The sequence below is a fragment of the Apium graveolens genome, chromosome 7, assembly GCF_009905375.1.
Source record: "Apium graveolens cultivar Ventura chromosome 7, ASM990537v1, whole genome shotgun sequence".
In the NCBI taxonomy this organism is placed as follows: domain Eukaryota; kingdom Viridiplantae; phylum Streptophyta; class Magnoliopsida; order Apiales; family Apiaceae; genus Apium; species Apium graveolens.
Window position 1 is genome coordinate 17,891,208 of NC_133653.1, and position 23,324 is coordinate 17,914,531.

General features: G+C 36.3%; 1 protein-coding gene across 1 annotated transcript; it reads left to right on the plus strand.

The window, feature by feature from the left end:
* The first annotated feature begins 21,291 nt into the window (after positions 1 to 21,291).
* LOC141672124 (palmitoyl-[acyl-carrier-protein] 4-desaturase, chloroplastic-like) lies at positions 21,292 to 22,686 on the plus strand. The gene is made up of 3 exons (XM_074478618.1): positions 21,292 to 21,442; positions 21,628 to 22,099; positions 22,196 to 22,686. Exons 1-3 carry the CDS (start codon positions 21,333 to 21,335, stop codon positions 22,535 to 22,537), a joined length of 924 nt encoding a protein of 307 aa, XP_074334719.1. The 5' UTR covers positions 21,292 to 21,332; the 3' UTR covers positions 22,538 to 22,686.
* The last annotated feature ends 638 nt before the right edge of the window (positions 22,687 to 23,324 follow it).

Consider the following 23,324-nt stretch of genomic DNA (forward strand, 5'->3'; position numbering starts at 1 on the left):
ACAAGAAGCTGTCCCATTTGAATTTCAAGACAATAAATGATCTAGTCAAAAAGGACTTAGTTAGAGGAATGCCTCTAGTGGAATTCACAAGGGATGGACTGTGTGATGCTTGTCAGAAAGGAAAGCAAAAGAAAGTATCATTCAGTAAGAAGCTTGAATCTGCAATTGATGAACCATTGCAACTTCTACACATGGATCTTTTTGGACCAGTCAATGTATGGTCAATTTCAAGGAAAAGATACTGCCTAGTGATTGTAGATGATTTCTCAAAGTTTTCATGGGTTTATTTTCTTGGATCAAAGGATGAAGCTAGTGAAATCATCATCAATCATATCAAGCAAGTCAACAATCATCCTGATTTCAAAGTAAGGAATATTATGAGTGACAATGGAACTGAGTTCAAGAATTCAACCATGAAGATGTTCTGTGAAGAAAATGGGATCATGCATGAGTTCTCAGCTCCAAGAACTCCACAACAAAATGGTGTGGTGGAAAGGAAGAACATATCACTAATTGAAGCTGCAAGGATAATGCTTGAGGAGTCAAAACTCCCAACTTATTTTTGGGTTGAGGTTGTTAACTGTGCATGTTACACTCAGAATATTTCTGTAATCAATCAAGCAAAATGCATGACTCCCTATCAATTATTCAAGAGAAGAAAACCAACTTTAAACTTTCTACATGTCTTTGGTTGCAAATGCTACATCTTAAGGAATCAATCTGATCACAAAGGAAAGTTTGATGCAAAGGCTGATGAAGGAATATTTGTTGGTTATTCTGCTGGAAAATCATATAGGGTCTACAATCTAAGAACCAACATTGTCATGGAATCTGTACATGTTGTGTTTGATGATAAAAAGATTGATGGACTAACAGATGAGGGACATCATGAAGGACTCAAATTTGACAATATTGAGATATATTGTGATGATAGTGAAGATGAGAATGATGAAGAAGGCATCTCAAGAAGGAACCAGAGTCTGCCTTTGGATAATACACAGAATGCTGCATCCGTTGAAAGTCATAATTCAGCTTCCGTTGAAAGAAGCAATGCAGCATCCGTTGAAAGACAAAGTGCATCATCCGTTGAAGTTCATAACGAAGCATCCGTTGATCACAGTCTGTCAACGGATAATCAATTCACCTCATCAATTGATAGAGCTCCAAATTCCTTCCAAAGGATCAACAACTCAGGGGGAGTTTCAATAAATCAACATTCTATCTCACATCATGACAATACTGAGGCAACCTCATCAAGGGCTAATCTACCACCTCAAAGGAAATGGACCAAGAATCACCCTTTTGAATTGATCATTGGTGATGCTACATCAAAAGTACAAACTAGGAGGGCTACTCAAGATGAATGTCTGTATAGTAGCTTTCTATCACAGGAGGAACCTAAGCGAGTGGAAGAAGCTCTTTTGGATCCAGATTGGATTTTAGCAATGCAAGAGGAGCTAAACCAATTTGAGAGGAACAAAGTATGGAAGCTGGTACCCAAGCCAAAGAACAAGAGTTCTATTGACACAAAATGGGTATTCAGAAACAAGATGGATGAAAATGGCATTGTCATAAGGAATAAAGCCAGATTGGTTGCTAAAGGCTACTCTCAACAAGAGGGAATAGATTTTGATGAAACATTTGCTCCAGTTGCCAGACTTGAAGCCATCAGAATCTTTCTAGCCTATGCAGCTAATGCCAATTTCAAAATCTATCAGATGGATGTCAAGAGTGCATTTCTAAATGGAGAATTGGAAGAAGAACTTTATATAAGCCAACCTCCAGGTTTTGAAGATCCAAATTTTCCAAACCATGTGTATTATTTGTTGAAACCACTCTATGGACTAAAGCAAGCACCTAGAGCCTGGTATGAGACTTTGTCAAAGTTTCTTCTAGATAATCACTTCACAAGAGGTACTGTTGACAAAACTCTCTTCTTTAAAAATGTTAATGGCTCTAAGATACTTGTACAAATTTATGTAGATGATATTATATTTGGATCTACAGATGATAAACTTTGTAAAAAGTTTGCTAAATTAATGCAATGTAAATATGAAATGAGCATGATGGGAGAGCTAACTTACTTTCTTGGTTTACAAGTTAAACAAGTTAGTGGTGGAATTTTCATTAGTCAAACTAAATATATTTATGATCTTTTAAAGAAGTTTGACTTAATGGATTGTTCACTGCAAAAACTCCCATGGCCACTGCCACTAAGCTTGAATTAAACAAGGCTGAAAAGTCTGTGGATATTACAAGTTATAGAGGCATGGTTGGCTCACTTTTATATTTAACTGCTAGTAGACCTGATATTATGTTTTGTACTTGTCTCTGTGCTAGATTTCAAGCTGACCCTAAAGAATCTCACTTAGTGGCTATTAAAAGAATTTTCAGATATCTCAAGGGGACTCCAAATCTAGGAATTTGGTACCCTAGAGAGTCTGGTTTTGATCTAATTGGCTACTCAGATGCAGATTATGCAGGTTGCAAAATAGACAGGAAAAGCACAACAGGCACCTGTCAATTTCTAGGGAACAAGCTTGTATCATGGTTCAGCAAGAAGCAGAATTATGTTTCCACATCAACAGCTGAAGCTGAGTACATTGCAGCTGGTAGTTGCTGTGCACAAATACTATGGATGAGGAACCAGTTATTTGACTATGGTATAACTGTTGACAAAATTCCAATATTTTGTGACAACATAAGTGCCATTGCCATTACTGAAAATCCAGTGCAGCACTCAAGAACCAAGCACATTGATATCAAGTACCACTTCATTAGGGAACATGAGATGAAAGGTACAGTGGAACTTCATTTTGTTCCAAGTGAAAAGCAGATTGCAGACATATTTACCAAGCCACTTGATGAATCAACATTCACAAGATTAGTAAGTGAGTTAGGTATGCTTAACTATTCATAATATATGTCATCTATGTAATCTTTCTTGTAGCCTGAAATGAATTTGCTGCAAGAATAAAGTTGGCTTTAATCAATACTTATCCTGTCAACGGATATTCCCTATCCGTTGAAAGCCAAAATTGTTTTATCAACGGATATTCGTCATTCGTTGAAAGACAAATACATTTCTGGTAATTTTATCCTTCAACGGATAAAATGATGTTGTTCACCAACGGATAACTATTTACCTTATCCGTTGATGTGTCACGTCAGTGAGTCACAACCGTTGATTCTTTTACTCAACCGTTGATACAGATATACAGTGTTGTATGTATTTGTATTTACGGTAGTTTTCAGAATTTCTACAGTTTTATTTATTCCTGAACGGCTGTCACTTACTTAAAAGTATCATTTAATTATTTTATTTATGTTTTAATTCAAGAAAGTATAAAAGCCCAATTGAATTCTTATTTTCACTTTACGCTTTCTTGCAATTATCATTCTCTTTCTCTCTCAATTCTCAAGTTTTTCTCTGCAATCTCTACTCACAACAATGGCACCAGTAGTCAAAATTATATCTCAAACATGATTTGTTTATGAAAAGAATAATTTCATAGTCTTGGTTGAAAAGAATGAAGCCCATTCTGATTATCACAAGATGATGGACTTCATCAAGAACTACAAACTGAGCTATGCAATGCTGGAAGCCCCAACCATCTACTGTGAAGTGATTGAGGAAATTTGGACAACTGCAGAGTTCAACTCCATAGATATGACTATTGCCTTCTCTCTCAAAGGTAAGGACTATTGTATTAATTGTGATGATATACAATCTTGCTTTAAGTTTCCTGAGAATAATGCCATGACACCACATACTGATAAAGATGTCTCTGCAATGCTAGATTCCATAGGCTATGCTTTTGATTCTGCTAGTTTAGGTAGTATTAGAAGGAAAGGCCTTAGGAAAGAATGGGGTTTTCTTGGAGATGCCTTTATTAAGGTTTTCTCTGGGAAGATTAGCAATTTTGATGCTATCACTTCATCTCTTGTTAATATGCTCTATATGCTAGTTTCCGATAGGTACTTTAATTTTAGCAACTGTGTTATGCTAGAATTAGGTTCCAGATTAGGTAACAAAGCTAATACACCACATAACATCTACTATGCTAGATTCTTTATGTTATTGGCTAACCATGTTGCTGAAGGTTTGGTTATATCCAATGAGAATAATAAACTCAAATGCTGGGCACAAGAGAAAAGGGTCCTTGCAGACCTTTTGAGAATGAACCTCAACAGCCAGGTGCCATTGGTATACTTGCCAATCATGAATGCACCACAGGTAAGTGAGGTAAATACTTCTATAACTCCTACTATTTCCAACCCCAATGTTTCTTTGCCTTCTAGTGTGGCTATGGAACCTGTGTCTTTGTCCAAACAGGCTCCTACCAAAGCCACCAAATCTAAAGTTTCCAAAGTCAAGTCAAAGAAACCTACCTCTGTTGTTTCTCAAAAGACAACAGTTGTAACAACTACCATAAACCTTGAAGGGAGTGAATAGGGCGTGAGTGGTGAGGGGAGGGGTGAACATCAAAAAGCCCCCCAGGATAAGGTGGGAGAGGTGAGTGGTACCCAAACCAGCCAAGCCACAGTCTCTCAAAAGACTGTGATGGTTCAAAAGGAGTCCAACACATCCCTAGTTGCATCCTCCCAAAAGGTTGTAACTATTGAAAATAGTCCCCAACCAGGGACACAGAACAAAAGAGGGAGGGACACTGAAGCCACACATTCACCATTTAAAGCCTTTTCCAGGAAGAAGAAGGCCAAGACCCTAGTTTCCACACAAGGGACACACACAGCACAGATACATCCACCTGTATTTGTGCCTTCTCAAATTCAGCTTGATGTGATTCCAGCAAATGTGGAATCACAGCCCCATTCTCTCAATATAGAAACACACCATTCATCAAACTCTCCAACACCCTCTCTGGATGTGGATATGATATTCACATCAATTCCTGATTCTCCCTCATTAAAACTCAGGGAGGAGCCCCACTCAAAACCTGGTGATTATCATCTTTTAGATGATTTGTTGGATCATCAGCCAATTCTTTCAGATGTAGTTGCAGAATCTGTGTCACCACACTTAAAATCAATCCACACAGATTCAACAATTATGTCACTTTCTATATCTACATCTTTTCCTTCTTCAACGGATATCTCTCATCCGTTGACAAGTGGTTGTTCTTCAACGGATAAGCTTAACAACAGTTATCCGTTGATACCATCAGTTTCCACTTCAACGAATATTCCCTATCCATTGATGGTCTCTACACACTTAACAGAAACAATTCCAACTGTAGAGGACATGGCAACTGTACAATCACTTTTAGGTTTGAGGGAAGGGAGTGATTTTTTGAGTGAGAGGCTGGGTTGCTCCCAGGCAAAAGGAGAGGTTGAGAGTCACCAAATACATGCTATTTTTTCCAGCATAGCAAAAGTAAGTGAGAGGAGTGCCACCTTAGAAGGTGAAGGTGAGGGTGTGAGGGTGTGTGTGAGCCAGGGGCAAGAACAGAGAGAAATTGAGAGAAAGGCAGGTACAGAAGCTATAAGGGTGGATCCAGCCATTGCTAGTGAGTTAATGAAAGTGGATGATGCAAATAAGGAAAGACAATTTCAGCAACATTACAAAGCTGTCATTGATAACATTTCCTTGGATGCTGACACTTTTACTCACCCTGTTTCAGCCTTTCAATTTTTGGCTGCTCAGGGCAATGTGGAGGCAGAACAGACACTGCACATTGTACACACTTCAGAATCTCTTCTCAGAGACAAAGCTGCTATCAACAGGCTGCCTTCTCAAGCTGGTGAGCCATCTGAAGAATTTGGAGTAAATTCTAATGATGATGACTCTAATTCTTTGAATGAGAGCATAAACTTAGGGGGAGTAGAAGGCCCAAGTTCTGCTCCTGCTCTTCCTGAATGGGCACTGGCCAAATCACCAACACCAGGAGAATTTGGTGTCACTTTGGTCAGACAAGTCATGACAATTCAGAAGGCCTTTCAGGAGACTCAAGATGCTGGTACCAAGGCAATTCTTCAAGCTCATCTGGAATCTCTGCATCTCTTGCAGTTGCAGCATTACCAGCAAAATCTAAGTGTGGATGAGCTCAAGCAGGACATTGCTGATCTGAAATCCTACAATGCTGAGAAATTGGATTCAGTTATACCCTATGGTACTATGCAAGATTTGTTGGAGAGACTGAGGAAAGCATCTGATGCTGATAAGAGGCTGGCCAGATTGGAAGATAGGGTTCAAATCATTGAAGACTCTATGGTCACCATTCTTCAGAATCAACAAACTCAAACAAATCTACTCATGCAGCTGATAAAAGCACAAGTCTTGAACCTACCCTTGATGATAACAAAAAGGGGGAGAATAAAGGGGAAGGGGAAGGAGAGCCATCTACAACAGTTCAGATTTCTCAAGTGCTAGTTCCTGTCATCACAACTTCTCCACCAATTCAAGTCAAAGGAAAGCTAGATGGAATTGATCTAATCCGGATAGCAGCAGCTGAATTGCAAGTCAAAGAGCAAAGGAAGAAGATTGATGAAAAGATGCAACTAATATTTGGTTCTACAACTTCTCAATCACAATCTGTGAAGCATAGCACAGAAGTGGAATCAATTATTATGGAACTCAAGCCAGTAGGGAGGCATAAGGATGGAGAAACTTCTTCCAAAGATCTGCAACCTATGGTTCTCAAGCCCAACAACAGCTTCAACAAGGACTCTACAAAGAACCCTCTAAGCCTTGCTCATATGAAAGGAGTGGATTTTCCTCTTCCAAAGCCTGATGAAGACAAGCTTTTGGGTAGAAGTATCATAAAGCTCAAAGAGAACATGGATGAGGCTGTAAGGAGAAACATGGCTGTTATCTTTAGAGAGGGAAAGAGCATCTATATGATGCAAGGACATCCCAAATTCTCAATAGCCAAGAGGGAAGAAACCAAGAGGTTGAAGGAAGAAGCCAAACAGCTAAAGGCTAACAAAAGAGCACAAGAAAAGCTTGAAAAACAGCTAAAGTTAAGTCAGGCTGAAGAACAGAAAGAAATTGAAAACAAAGGTGAAGATAGAGGTATGGGGGACATGGTTGGTATTGAGATGGAGGAAAGAAGTAAGGAAGAATGGCAGAAAGGAAATAGAAAGAAGGTCAATACAAAGAGAAAGATGGTAGATGAGACTGAAGAAAACCAATCAATATCCAAACCACTACCCTCTATTCCTGAACCCATTGTGCCTGACCCCTTCATAAACATTCATGGTGAACCAATCATTCCTAAGGAGGAACCAATTGATTGGGACACCATCAAATTACCCACCTTCTTAACCTCTTTTACACCATCAAAGAAGCAGAAAAGAAGAATCAAATCAACACCCTCTAAAGCCTCAATCAAATTCACACAGAAGCCTAAGCCTAAACCTCAAACCTCTAAAGATGATTATGTTCACATCTGTGACATAAAAGAATTTTGAGACATTGAACTCTATCTGGATGAGCTGGAGGATGTAAGGGGAATAGCTGCCTACAGACAGCTACCAGAAAGACTAGTGTTCAAATACAAAAGAGCTGGGGAAAGAACATGGCCTCTTTACAGAATTCTGTATGAAGGCTACTCTACCTTGATTAGAGTCTACTGAGCCATACAAAAGGATTCTGGCTTTACCAGGACTGCCAGGACTGAGATTCTCAACAAGATTGCCAACATAAGGAAAACTTGGAGGGAGCCCAATGCCTTGCCTAGAACTTTACTCATTCAAGAGAGAGGTATTACAATTCACAAATCACCTCATTGGTTGATGGAGTTCAGAGACAACAAATGAGTCAGAAGATTTTTCAGAATTGAAGATCAGCTAAAGATTGTCAGTAATGAAACTCTCAAGGATATGCAATCTAAGTTAGATATCAATGAAGAAGATGAAGCTGAATTCTACAGACAACTTCAACTTCAAATAGAGGAGAATGACAGGAGGCTAGGAAAGAAAACCAGAGATCAAAGGAAAAGAAAGTAATTTGCTCAGGCTAAAGGAGCACCCTTGGAAACAATGTATTTCTTCAATTTCATCTCAGCATATACACTTTTGTAGCACTTTTGAATTTCTGCTTTGTTACAGTTTATATATTTGTTAAGTGTTTTGTTATCATCAAGCTAAATCCAAATTTATGCCTACAGTTCTAGTAGACATAAATAGGGGGAGATTGTTAGGAATATGTATATTAGTTTGATTATAAGTTAAGCAAAACACTTAAGTAGAAATCTAGTATTTGTAGCCTCAACGGATAAGACCATCTTGGCTATCCGTTGAAGGAGTAGCCTTTCTTAGCAATAAGTTTGGCATTGTAGCACATTTCACTCTCTGGTTTCAAGCTGTAATTCTTAGATGTTGTTAGGAAATAATCAGTCATGTTAACTACTAATGGATGTACAAATAGGAGGGCTAATTGTAAATATTTCATGCCTTGTAATTTTGTATAAGTGAAAAAGTGTCAACGGATATTGAAGACCTTCAACGGATAAGAAACAAAGCTTCAACGGATGTCTCTAATGCTTCAACGGATAATATCCATCAACGGATAAGTGCATCAACGGATAAAGCTTCAACTGCTAGAGCATCAACGGATAAAGCCATCAACGGATGAAAGCTTTAACGGATGCTCAGTCTCATAGCAGTTGATAGTGACAGTAAACAAAGCTGATAGAGGCACATGGATTGACAGATATGTGGTAGCCTATTTCAGGAACAGCAGAAAAAGCAGCCTATTTTAGTCTGGTTCAAAATGGAAAGTCAACACATAATTCCATATTACACTGGATAAAAATGGAATAGAAACAAGTGGAGAACTATTGTCTTATTGTACTTTATCTTTGTCTTCACTTGTAAACTTGGTGATATTTAAACCAAGTAGTAGCTAGTAATTAGATGTGAATTTTCCCTGAGCTGTTTAGAAATATCAAGAGAGAAAATCATCTAGTTTGTACTAGGAAGCAGCTGTGATTTAATTTTGAATCACAGATTTTCTGAAATAACACATCTCTGGTGGAACAACAAATCCACCAGAAAAGTTTTTAAGTTCTTTGTGTTCATTACATTTGTGTTTGAATATATATCTGTCTGCATCAGCTCCAAGCAATTCACACATATTTGATCACTCAAACACTTAGCCTTACAAACTGCTCAAAACTTGAAAAAGATTTGAGATTTACATTCAACCCCCCTTCTGTAAATCTCATTGTTAGTCCACTGGGAATAACAGTAATATTTCCTATGAGTTGACATAGCCACCGCAGTGGCAGCATATCCATAATGTGTTTCACGTATCTATTTTAAAGCACTATATATTCCTGACTTAAACCAAGTCATTGAGTATGAACCAATCGAACTTCAGACAGATTTATCCTATGTGGAATGGCCGATGCAAATTCTAGATCGCAAAGAACGAGTCCTTAGAAGTAGGTCTATTGTTATAGTAAAAGTACTTTAGAGAAATCCTCGAGTAGAAAAATCTACTTGGGAGTTAGAGTCAGATATGCTTGACAAATATCCTCACTTGTTTAGTTAGATAAGATTCTGAGGACGGAATCTTTTGAAGGGGTGAATGATATAATGACTTGTATATTTTTGTATTATTTAAATGTCTAATTATTGATTAATTGAATAAATAAAATATGTGTATGGGTTCTGTCAGCTGGATATTATTTTGTTATTAGTTATATGTAATCATTTGTGTTCGAGGATCAATTGTGTAATTAGTTGTAGAGTTGTGTTATTTTGTTTTTATATTTAAAAATGATTTTATTTTATTTTCATAAATAAATGGATTATCTCTAAAATCATTTTTATTCCTTCATAATTTTATTTATTATTTTTAGGATTTTACAAAATTTAGAAATCAATATTTCATTAGTTATTTAGCCCTAAATGATTTTTTGATTGTATTTTTTGTAAATTCGATATTAAATTTAGAAATGCTTCAAAAATTATGAAACTCATATTTTATTAAGTTTGGAATATTTCAAGAATTTTAAAATTATTTCGGGAATTTGTCGGCTTTGATTTACCTGCGCGTCTGTTCGTTAATTTACAAAACGCGGGTTTGAAGCGCGTTGCGAAAATAATTTTAAATTTTTTGACACTTTTATTTTAATAACCCATAAGTATTTTGAGATTCTTGGTATCAAAATTTTAATTATTGCGTTACGTTATGATGCGTAACTAGTTCATTGTTTTTAGACGGACCAGAATTTTTATAAATAACGAACCAAATATGTGTCATCCAGGCAGTACATAAGTTTGCTGAGTTATACAAGAAAATAGACACGCAAACGCCGCCTATCTCTCTTGCTCAATCTCTCTGTAATCTCTCATCTCACTCTCGATTTCTCTCTTAATATCTCTCTCTTAATTCTCTCTTTCGCCTCTTTTCTCTCTCGAGTCTCTCTCCTCTCCCCATCCCCCATTCTTTCTCTGTTATATTGTCCTTTTTTTGCCCATGTTTCTTGTATGCTCCGGCGAGGTGGAGGTACGTGTGGTACTATCTGTGTTTGTCTGTCCTCGTATGTGTGTGTATACCTGCATATGTATATGTATTTGTCTGTGTGTGTGTATCGTGTCGTGTGTGTGATTAGATGTGAAGTGTGTGTGTGTTTTGGGTTAGAGATGGCTGCAGTTTTGCGGCTGGTGCTCTGTTTTTCCGGTCAATTATTCCGACTTCTTGTGATGTTTTCCAATTTGGCTTGTTTGGTTACTGTTGGACCAGTTTTATTTAATTTCCGCAGAAACTATTTGATTTTTTATTTATGAAATAAAATTTATCGTGCGGGAATAATTATTAATTTATCGGTGAAATTTACGTAGGATGCCCGATATAACGGGAAACCATGAATTTCACCGTCGTCGAGGATGAGCCTTGGCGAGCCGACAGTGGAGTGTGATGATAAAATCTGAGTCCTACGAATAAAAACATAAAAATACGGATAATAATAATTAATAATTAGTAAAAGAATTTATGTCGCTGATTGGGATTTACGAATTATGGATTGTTTGTTGTGGTTATTGTTGTTGTTGTTGTTGTGAATTGACGTCAAATTATTTCGACGGGTTAGTCCGATAATAGAGGAAACGCTGCGCGATTTTCGAGAAATCAATTACAAAAATACGGGAACGTATCATATAATCATCGGGATGCCGAACGAATGTATATATATATATATATATATATATATGTCTTATACGAAATCTGTTTGTATGTCATGGTGAAATATTTTGCCAAAAATAACCAATAACCCAAGTTTCCAAAAATGACAAGTATACATAGTTTCTGAAAATGAATACTGAACCGACTTTCGAGGACGTGAACCCTAATTGATGCATATATTATAATAATGCATATATTACGAGTTGGGTTTTGTTAACGTACGGGTAATTTTTAGCGAGGATATGTCAACCATATTCGGACGTTTAATTTAGGATATTTCGGTTCTATAGGTTCCAACCGAAATCCCGAGCATCCCGGTCGGTGCAAAGCTAGCCAGTAATAGCTATTAAAGCGTATTGAGGCAAATAACCCTTACCATATCTTTATGGTTCAGTAATATATTCATAGCTATTGATTTAAATTACGTATTGGAACGAAACATTTTAAGTTACATATCCCCTATATTTCAAAATGTTTTGTTAACTTATGATTTAGGGGAAAGTAACTTCTGAAAATGCCTATCTCTAAATTGTGAATAAAATTTGAAAGGTTTTTGGAAAAGTGTATTGTGAGAGAATTGTTTTGAAGAAAGATATGTACAAGTGGTTTGAAAACTGGATAAAATAGATCAAATAATTGGATGAGAGTGCGCGAGGGCCCGTAACATCCAAGAAGATAGCATAAGAGGCTAAGTTGGTTGCGCACCTTGTTTAAACCACTTAGTCCAGCGTGACAGAGACCTAGCTAGTCTCTGAGTTCCAGAACAAATGTTGTGGGATGGCAGATGGAGCCGTCCGACGGAGATAGCCTGATCAGCTGTCTCATTTGAGATCATCCAATATATATACATATATGAGCGAGGTTTGTGGTTTCCATAACAAAATAAATGATTTTGGGTCCCCGTAACGGGATAAATGGTTTTTTGGTTCCTGTAATGGAATAGATGATTTGAAAATGAGAATAACATGCTGAAATTGAACTCTGGTATTCAAATAATACACAACTAATATTATGGTTTTATAGAGCATGCTAGTTTGTTGATATCCAGTTTATACCTGTTTTACTTATTTTTGTAAACGGGTTATAATTGTTGTTCCTATGATTGTTTATCATAAACTATTTTACTTGTTATTCATATAGCGGTACTGCTGAGCGATTGATCGCTCACCTTTGCAAATGTTTTGTATATCTTATTTTGCAGATGCCTAGGAGATCATTCTGTTAGGTGGGACCAATTTCCAGTTCCTCCTATTTTGAGCTCCTCTGAGTTTGTTGAGTTAGACCAAATATGGTCAGTGAGTTGCTATAGAAAATTAGATGTGTTAGGTTGTTTTAAATAAGTTGTATTAAGTGTGTAACCTAAATTATACTTGAACCTGGAAAAGATCTTATGAAGGGGTTGTTTATATTGAATAAAAAATGAGTGGTTTATATTATAATTGTAGTTTGATATTGTTAGTGACGTCAACTCCTGACCCCGGGGTTGAGGCCGTCACAATATGGTCCTTCCAACATCGTACCGGGACTCGTCTTGCGGTTTAGCTGTCGTTGGGTGTCTATAACAACACCGGGGGAGTTTGGACCCCGAGGCGACTCTAACCTGAGAGTAAGAACTCAATTTTAGATAATGAAGATAGAAAAGTAAGAAGGCTGTTGATATCTTCAATCGGGACCGCTCATGGTCGGGAGCGGGGGACGTCTGTGGCTCGTGGATGCCATACACGTGTCCAGGAAAGAATTGTGCACGAGCTTGCTAGTAGTATATTGTCCAATGCCTTGATCGTGCCAATCATTAGCCGTTAATAGCTGTCATTGTCATGTTGGAACTTTAGCCATGACTCGAACGCCATATACCACGTCATACCGGGCTTTCTTATTTATGGGTTGTGTGACTGTCCTATTCCTTGAAATTGGGCTGAACCGGGACCGGATTGAATCGGGGTTGAACCCTGACATGAATGCTTATATCCTATCATATAATGTATTTAGATAATTTAATTTTGTTTTTGTTTATTTTAAGATATTGATTATCAAGTTCGATTCGAAATTATGAATCAAACTACATTTCTAAATAGTTTGATTCACTAACATATAAAAGCCTAAAAGCCCGGTGAAGCACGGAAATATTCATATTTAAATTTTTAACATATATATAATTTAACTATATAAAATTTAAAAATAAATTCTCTTTTAAAAAGAAGTTCTAAGAAAAAATAGATAATGGGCATGAGTTTTGGGTATATATGTGGTTAGTGAAAATAAGATTCAAAGATTTGGCTAAAAATTAGATAATTGTGAATTATTTTTTATTAATTATTTAGGGCGAACATAAATTAAAAGTTATACTAATTTTCTTAATAAAAAATAAATTTCTAAAAAAATACTAAATTTTCACTGAAACTAGTGTTTGAAATTCAGTTAGACCTTATTTATTTGCCTTTTGTTTGATAATGACCAATTTGAAAGCTTTTAATACCTAGCAAAAACACGCACTACAGGAAATTATGTTATTGCTAACGGCATATTTCGTTGGCAAGTTAAGGAAATCCGTCCGCAAAATGGGTTCCCAACCGAATGCCAACTGAACCCAACGGTTAGAGGAGACGTCGCTGGGAAGTACCTTGCTAACCGAATTGAATGTTCCGTTACTAAGTTAACAACTGAATAGTAACAAATTAATAACACACCACATGTTCCGGAAAGTAACCAAAAAACCACCACATGCAAAACAGAATATTTGGTTAGTAATTCTAGCAACAAATTACTAACAAAAAATCTGGTTAGTAATTCTAGCAACAAATTACTAACGAAAAATCTGGTTATTAATTCTAGCAACAAATTCCTAACGAAAAATGTAGTTAGTAACTCTAGCAACAAATTCCGAATGAAAAATCTATTGCTAAATTTAGTAACAGAAAACTATCGGAACATTTAATTTTTAATACTAACAGACTATTTGGTTATTAATTTACTAACAAAGAACTGGTGTCCCAACGGAATTATGGTTAGTTTTAAACGTTCCTTTCAGATTAAAAGGATGCTCAAATATTGTGCAATATTTTCATTTTTTGAGATGACAGATTTTCTATATCTATTCAAATGTAAATACAATAAAATATAACAAAGTCATTTTTTTCATATAAATAACATTTCCTTACAAAACAATCCAAAATAGGGTAAGAGCTAAATTATCAAGCAGTATGCCCATATAAAATATCCAAAAAAAGCCTTCAATTAGTATTGAGGCTTGAACTGGTCATTATATGACCATAGGTTAGTGTCCTTGCAGCATTATATTAGTGTCCTACAACAAAATATAGTCAAGTGCAACCTGAACATACTAAAAACACCAAACATACAGAACTAATTACTCGTTAACATTCTCGCTATCTGAATCCGAGTTAGGGGTGGCTTTCACTAATTACTCATTGGACTCGTTAAAATAGCTTTCAGTTTTATCCAATTGGCTCGAGTTTCTCATCCATGATTCATAAAACCTTTATGGAGCATTAATGCGAAGCTTCTGCTCATGGACGGTCGTCCATTGCTATGTGGAAAGCCTACATTTTAGTTGTAATTTGCTCCCAGGAACTTCTAACACATACAATAAAACCAAATCAAATGAAATACATAGAAGACAATATAATACATAGAAGATAGTATAATCTAGTTCCAATGCCATATGTATCAGCTAAAATTTCAAACGAGACAGTTAAAATTTCAAACCAAATAAAATTATATTTTCTAAAACATTTGGAAACATATTAAATATATGCATCTTGACATCCATATCGTTGAATTTTCAATAAAATTCTTTAAAATATCAAAATACTAATTCAGGATGAAATACTAGTTTGAAGTATTAGTCAAAATAACTAGTTGAATGTTAAAATGCCGAACTGAATAAAAATAATTTGGAATATTTTGGGACATTATTAACATATACAAATCTTGACATCCATACATTTAAATTCCCTAAAAATATATAAAGAAAATCGAAACATAAATAAAGGACGAAATATTAATTAGAAACAGTAACTAATCAATAAAACTTATTTAAACTTACACGGGTGATTACAAAAAATTACTAACCCTAATAGCAAATTAGTTGTGTTAAATTTACTTTTAGTTTTTGAGGAAAAAAAAGCCACACTTCATTATTTTGGAGGAAAAGACTAAAAAACATATTTTAACTACCAATGAATTAGTAACAAAAAATGATTCTAACCGATCTAAAATAGTAACAGTTTAGTAACAGGATTAGTATGACCGGTCTAAAATTACAACCAACTACCAACATAATTACCAATGAATAGTGTTGTTGGTAGAGCGTTAGTAATTTCTTGGTAAATCGTTGTTATTTCGTTACTACTCCGTTAGTACTAATCCATTGCAATTTTGTGAGTATTTTCATTGGTAAATCTAGGCGGGAGATTTGGCACTTAATAATCCCAACCAATATTTCTGTTGGCAAAACATTCGTTGACGAACCGTTATCCATATGTTATAATATTGTCAGCTTTTGAATATTTTGACATATGTCAGTAATCCGTTAGAAATTGCCAACAGATAGGAAAGTTCTTCATTGATAATTTTTGTTTAGGTCATTGCCATGCTGCAGTGACATGTTAGGAAGTGATTCATAATACCATATATAGGTTTGTTGTGCACACGTGACAGTAATTGAATTAATCAATGTAAAATTTAAAAGAATAGTAAATAAATATAAGAAATTACTTTACCAAATTTTTGTATTTAAAATGACCGATTTTGCTGTCAGTACTCCTATTTCTGGTAGTATATAAAATGTTCAGACTCACTATTACAACATGATGCGGCCGAAAGCTGCAGAATATTTTTTGAATATTCACTAATATTTGTTAGTGCAGAATGTAATATGCGAAACAGAGTTGTTTGATTATTGATATGGAATACACTTGATTGAATTCAAATTGCAGAAGAGAAATGACTAATACATATAAGCTGTCCTAGCAGTGTTCCTGTAAATCAGGAAATCAAATTCCTAACGTATCTCTCACTTATTTATTTCCTAATCATACGTATTAACTCCAACAACCAAATCTGTAGTACAATATTTATACTGCTTTATTTAACAATATGAAAATCATCTTAATAAATATGTTTAGATTAATAATAGTCCCAACATACGCCCCATTAATCTAAACATCCTCAAGTTGCTTGACTCCCAGTAAACTTCTCATTTTCTCGAACTTGGACACTGCCAATGCTTTAGTTAAAATATCAGCCCGCTGTTCATTCATTGGAACATGCTTTATGGCTATCAGACCTTGCTCAACACAATCTCGGATAAAGTGGTACCTCAGGTCAATATGTTTGCTCCTACCTTAAAATACTGGATTCTGAGCTAGGTCCACAGCAGACCTGTTATGAATGTACAACGTGACTAACACTGGATTGACACCCATTATATGACTTAGAACTCTTTGCAGCCAAATAGCTTGACAAGCAGCAGCTGTAGCTGCCATAAACTCTGCCTCACACAATGAAAGTGCCACACACCGTTGCTTTTTGTGAAACCCATGTAATCAGATTCTTGTCGAGATAAAAGGCCATTCATCATGTGCTCTTTCGATCGTCCAAACTACCTGCCAAGTCACTGTTAGAGAAACCAGAAAGAATATAATTCCCTTTCCCCTTTGTATAAATAAGACCGAATTGCAAAGTTCCCTTCAAGTAACGACAAATCCTCTTTACAGCACTCATATGAATCTCTGTTGGCCTCTCCGTATATCTACTGACAATCCCAACGGCATAGGAAATATCAGACCTTGTGTGTACTAGATATCGTAAACCACCAACAATGTTTTTGAAGTGTGTGGAGTTCACAGGTTTTCCCGTTTCATCAGCATGAAGTTGCAGCTTTGTTTCCATTGGGTATTTAACAGGGTTGCACTCCGTCATTCCAGCTTTTTCGAGAACTTTCTTTGTATAAGTCGACTGTATTAACTCGATAGAACCTCTACCTTGACTTACTTCTAAACCCAGATAGTATGACAATTTTCCAAGGTCGGACATGTCAAATTCACGACTCATTTCACCCTTGAATTTGGCAATATACGACAAGCTTGTTCCTGTGACCAATAAGTCATCGACATACACTCCAACAATTAACGAATTATCACCTTCTTTTTTCGTGTAAACAACATATTCAAATGGGCATTTGACAAAGACAAGTTTCAGCAGATATTGGTTCAAACGGGAGTACCAGGCACGCGGAGCTTGACGAAGGCCGTATAAATGTTTAAGTAGTTTATAGACCTTATGCTCGGATCCTTTCCGAATGTAACCTTTAGGCTGGGACACATATACTTCTTCCTGAATAATTCCATTCAAAAATGCGGACTTCACGTCGAGGTGATGAACTTCCCAATCAAGTTTCCCTGCTAGTGCCAAAAGTAATCTTACCATCTCAAGTCTGGTTACGGGGGCAAATACTTCCTCGTAGTCTACCCCTTGGTGTTGTACATAGCCTTTAGCTACAAGGCGAGCTTTATGTTTGGTGACCTATCTCTTCTGATATGTCTTCAACTTATAAACCCATTTAAAGTCTATAGCCTTGTGACCTTGAGGTAAGGTTGTTAGCTTCCAAGTCTTATATTTTTTAATAGACTCGATTTCTAGATCCATTGCTTCCTTCCAAACGTCTTCTTATACTGCTTTCTCGAAGCAGATGGGCTCATCAATACCCATCAACAAAAGTTCGTCTGCCAGCTCTACTTCTGTAGTATGATCATAGATATCATCGAGATATCTGAATTTTTGTGGTTGTGAACTACTAGTACTGGAAACACTCGAGCTATTTATGCCTTCACCATCAGATTGAGAAATCGAGATTGTAACTCGGGAGGTTTGAGGACTAGTGACCGGAGTAGGTGTGTGTAGTTCTGCTTCCCACGGTGTATGCTCTTCATCTTGTACTGGTGCATAATCTTCCAGAATAAAGTGTCCACTTCTGGTTGTTTCAGAACTCATTCTCGTGTCCCAATCCCAGGCCTTATTCTCGTTGAAGATCACATCCCTACTGACATGAACAGTACCTGTGCTTGGATCATATAAATGGAATACTTTAGTTCCAGGCTCTCTACCGAAGTACACCATAAGCTGACTTCTATTATCAAGTTTCTTGGTTTTCACGTCTGGAATTTTCATGTAAACTGTACACCCAAAATTTTTCAAGTAATCCATATTTGGTTTCTTTCCAAACCAAGCTTCGTGAGGGGTGATAATTGACAATGCTCGTGTTGGTAGTTTGTTCAAGATATGGACTGCTTGTGTAACAGCTTCTCCCCAGTACTGTGTTGGCACGTTTCTTTCTTTAAGCATACTTCTTGTGATGGCTACTACGGTGCAGTTGCAACGCTCTACCACACCATATTGCTGCGGTGTGTAGGGTGCCGTGTAATGTCTTAGAATCCCATGTGCTTTATAAAATGTGTTAAAAAATTTTGAACAAAATTCTCCTCCACGATCTGTCCTCAAAACACGAATGCTTTGTGGTGCACCTTTCTCAACAAATAATTTTAATTTCTTGAAATAATTTAGAGCGTCATCTTTTATTTTAAGCATATATACCCACATCATCCGACTATAGTCGTCAACTAGAAGCATAAAATAGTGATTTCCTGCTGGAGTAGATGGAGATATAGGACCACATAGATCTAGATGAATTAATTCTAAAGCAGCTTTCGCAGAGAAATCAGATTGAGTAGGGAAAGGCTTACGTGTTTGCTTCGACATTAGGCAACCGTCATAAATTTCTTTTGGTTGGTTGATATGAGGCATTCCATGAGCCATATTGTGCCTCGACATCAATTGCATTGCCTTAAAATTTACATGCCCCAGTCGTTTGTGCCATAACCAGGCTTCTTCCTCGCTTTTGGTTAATAGACACTGGTGTTCAGCTCCTTTGATGAGAAGTTTGTAGAGTCGATTTGTAGATCTTTTGACATGAATCAGCAATCTCCCGTAACTGTCATAGACCCATTAATTTTTGCTGTTCATAACCACACGATTACCTTCCTCTGATAGCTGACCCAAGCTTATGATATTACTTCGAAGGGCAGGTATGTAATACACTCCGTGAAGCATCCTCGTTTCCCCGTTCTTGCAAATACTTCTAATGGACCCCTTTCCCTCGACCTTCACCAATGAACCATCACCAAATTTTACCTCTCCTTTCACTGATTTATCCATCGTTTTAAACTTTTCTCTCCGTCCTGTCATGTGGTTACTGGCAGCATTATCAAGGTACCAGGTATTTTCTTCCACTTCCTTAGTTTCACCCATGCCTTTGCCCTCAATAAATGTGTTTATGTCGTATATATCATCTTCACACAATGCCATTAACAAGGTTGGTTCCTCATCATTTAATTGTGCCAAGTTTGTTTCCCCCTATGCTGTCTATTCTTCTTTGGCTTACGGCATTCATATGCAAAATGTCCATAAGTTGCACAATTAAAACACTTTACCTGACTTCTGTCACGAGTATTACGATTATCTCTCACTCAATAATCACCCCCACTGTTATGTAATGTTCTCGTCGACTTATTCAGCCATTTCACTCGTGTAAGAAGAAGCTTCTCATTGTTATTCTCTCGCTTAACCCACTCATCTTCCGTTAACAAAAGTTGTTGTCCTTCGTTGTTCTCCACATGTCCTTGTAAACGCTCTTCATGAGCCTTGAGTGAACCCATCACTTCCTCTACCAACATGGTTTCTAAATTCCAAAATTGCTCGATGGCAGATGCAATTTGGAGAAATTTAGTTGGAACGGCCCTTAACAACTTTTTGACGACATACTCCTCTTCAATTGTTTCTCCCAAAGCCCTCATATTAGTTTCCAGGCCATTCAGTCTCATACAAAAATTATCCAACTGTTCCGAATCTTTTATCTTTAATGACTCAAACTCTGCTTTGAGGGTCTGTGCCTTGGCCTTTTTCACCTTGTCCGCACCCTCACACAATGTTTTAAGCGCTCCCCATGCCTCCCTGGATGTTTTCTTTTCTGCAATAGTCAACAACATATCCTCGGAAATACCTTGGTAGATGATGGCCAATGCTCGCTTATCCATCTTGTCATCAACGGTACCCATGAGATCCTTAGGTTCTATTTCTTCCCACACCCCATAAGCTTGCATAATAACCCTCATCTTTATAGACCAAGTAGTATAGTTTGTCTTTGTCAACAATGGATAACTCAGTCCGATTGATCCTTCCTTGTTCTTATTTGTCTCCATTTGCTGTCAGCTTTCGATGCGATTCACAGGTGATTGAGAGCTCTGATACCAGATGTTAGTGCAGAATGTAATATGCGAAACAGAGTTGTTTGATTATTGATATGGAATACACTTGATTGAATTGAAATTGCAGAAGAGAAATGACTAATACATATAATCTGTCCTAGCAGTGTTCCTGTAAGTCAAGAAATCAAATTCCTAACTTATCTCTCACTTATTTGTTTCCTAATCATAGGTATTAAGTCCAACAACCAAAACAATATTTATAGTGCTTTATTTAACAATATGAAAATCAACTAAATAAATATGTTTACATTAATAATAATCCCAACAATATTGAATTTAAATTTCAGTACATAAAGATGTTGTTGAGGATCTAAAAAACTATATCAGCTTTATAGTTTTTATTCATGAAAAAGTAGTAAAACTCGCAGATCTGAAATTATTACCTTCCAAAAGTATACAAGTGTAACACTAACACAGATAAAAAGTAAATGATTAATTATTGTAGCAGTTTTACTATTGTAGTAGTTTGGTTTCTAGAATTTACTTATAAACATGGCTTACAGCATGAATTTGAAGCGACGAAGTATTTTAGAATAACAAACATTTAGAACCCTGACAAAGAATTTAGATAAATAGAACTTCAAAGTGTATACAGGGCCATTCGTTCAAAATTCCAGCCGTGTTGCCTACTTACAATAATGATATGGGCAACATAATTTGTAAAAGATTGGCATCAAAGTCTTCTCCTGCAATTAGTGTTTTCTCTGTGTGTGTGTGCTGGTAAATAGTTGTGGATATGTGTATATATAGAGACCCCTGTCTGAACTATTTTCCATATACCATCAGCACTGCACTACTAAACACTTTGTTAAATATATATTTCTACGACAAAAAAAATGAGTCTTAGTCTCAATCTCCACACTTACCCCACTTTTGCAAGATCTCCATTACCGACCAAGGTCAGACCAATGGTTTTCATGGCTTGGGCACCCCACTCCAACTCCATGTAAGCTCTCCTTCGCATCACGTCTATAATGTATGTTAGTAAATATCAGATATTTATAATTTTGAATTATGATCTGATGATGTATGTTTTTACTTTATTTTAAAGTTTAAAACTTTTTTATCATATCAGACATTATTCCTTTTTTAATTGATACAACTATACATTAATAACTCTGTTGCATCTAGGGTGGTGGATAAACCTAGGGTTCCAAGTGTTCAAATGACTCCATGGAAACGAGAAATATTCAAGTCCCTTGATGGCTGGGCTAGGGAAAACATTCTTGTTCACATCAAATCCGTCGAGCAGTCATGGCAACCAAATGATTTATTGCCAGACCCAATTTCTGAAGGATTTCAAGAACAAGTGAAGGAGTTAAGAGAACGAGCCAAGGAGATCCCGGATGAGTACTTTGTCGTGTTGGTTGGAGATATGCTAACAGAAGAGGCACTTCCATCAAACATGGCTATGTTAAATAGACCAAGTGACATTAGGGATGAGACAGGTGCAGATCCCACGGCTTGGGCAACATGGACTCGGGCATGGGCTGCTGAGGAGAATAGACATGGTGATCTGCTCAACAAGTACCTTTACTTGTCTGGCCGGGTTGATATGAAGCAGATTGAAAAGACTATACAGTATATGATTGGTGCTGGAATGGTAACTATGTTTAGTATACACGACGATCACAAAATATTACCTCACCTTTGAGATTTTGTAATTCACAACTGATCATTAGACTTGTTTACTTGACAGGATAATAGGACAGGAAACGATTCCTACTCTACATATATATATACATCTTTCCAAGAAAGGGCTACTTTCATTTCCCATGCAAACACAGCCAAACTAGCCCAACAATACGGTGACAAAAACCTTGCTCAAGTGTGCGGCAACATAGCCTCTGATGAGAAGCGTCATGCGACCGCATACACTAAAATAGTAGAGAAGCTAATGGAGATCGATACGGATGCCACAGTCATAGCATTTGCAGAAATGATGAGGAAGAAAATACAAATGCCAGGGCACTTTATGTTCGATGGTTCTGACAATCTTCTTTTCAGAAACTTTACAGCAGCTGCAAGCAGAATTGTTTAGTAGTGGGGTAGTGGAGTTATGGAGTAAATTATGGACATGTAATTTACCCATTAATTAGTAGTGGTTAATTTTAGTAATAGTTAGTTTTAATATGTTTGTAAAACCTATATAATGGCTAGTTTACCTTGAGTTTTAGGAGAAGAAAAGGAAACAAGAAATATAGCAGTATAAGTTCTCTGCAAAAAAAAAAACAAAAAAAAAAAAAAAAAAATATATATATATATATATAGCAGTACATGTAGGTGTCTTTTTTCTCTAAGTTTTTTCAACATGGCATCAGAGCTATATGTTATAAGGCTTGTGAGACTTTTATAAAAATACATAAATTTATATATATATATATATTAAGTATTTATGTGTGATTTCAAATGACATTAAAAATTTCTCCATATATATTTAGTGAAGTATCAAGATGAAATGATAGGTGGAAAAGAGTTGAAAAAACTTGGAGAAAAAGACACCTACATTTTTTTTGCAGAGAACTTATACTGCTATATTTCTTGTTTTCTTTTCCTCTTCTAAAACTCAAGGTAAACTAGCCATTATATAGGCTTTACAAACATATTAAAACTAACTATTACTAAAACTAACCACTACTAATTAATGGGTAAATTACATGTCCATAATTTACTCTATAACTCCACTACCCCACTACTAAACAATTCTAAAATAATATTTTTCTCTAATAATTAATCATTGCTAAATATCTAATAATTAAATAAACAAATAATTAATAACTAAATTTAAGATTATTCCAACAGATGCCACAGTCATAGCATTTGCAGAA

What these genes read in the sequence shown, in the direction of transcription:
- LOC141672124 (XM_074478618.1), top strand. Translation starts at nt 21,333, where the DNA reads ATGAGTCTTAGTCTCAATCTCCACACTTACCCCACTTTTGCAAGATCT. An exon ending in GCACCCCACTCCAACTCCAT is followed by an intron (nt 21,443 to 21,627) that starts GTAAGCTCTCCT and finishes TGTTGCATCTAG; the next exon opens with GGTGGTGGATAAACCTAGGG. An exon ending in ATATGATTGGTGCTGGAATG is followed by an intron (nt 22,100 to 22,195) that starts GTAACTATGTTT and finishes TTTACTTGACAG; the next exon opens with GATAATAGGACAGGAAACGA.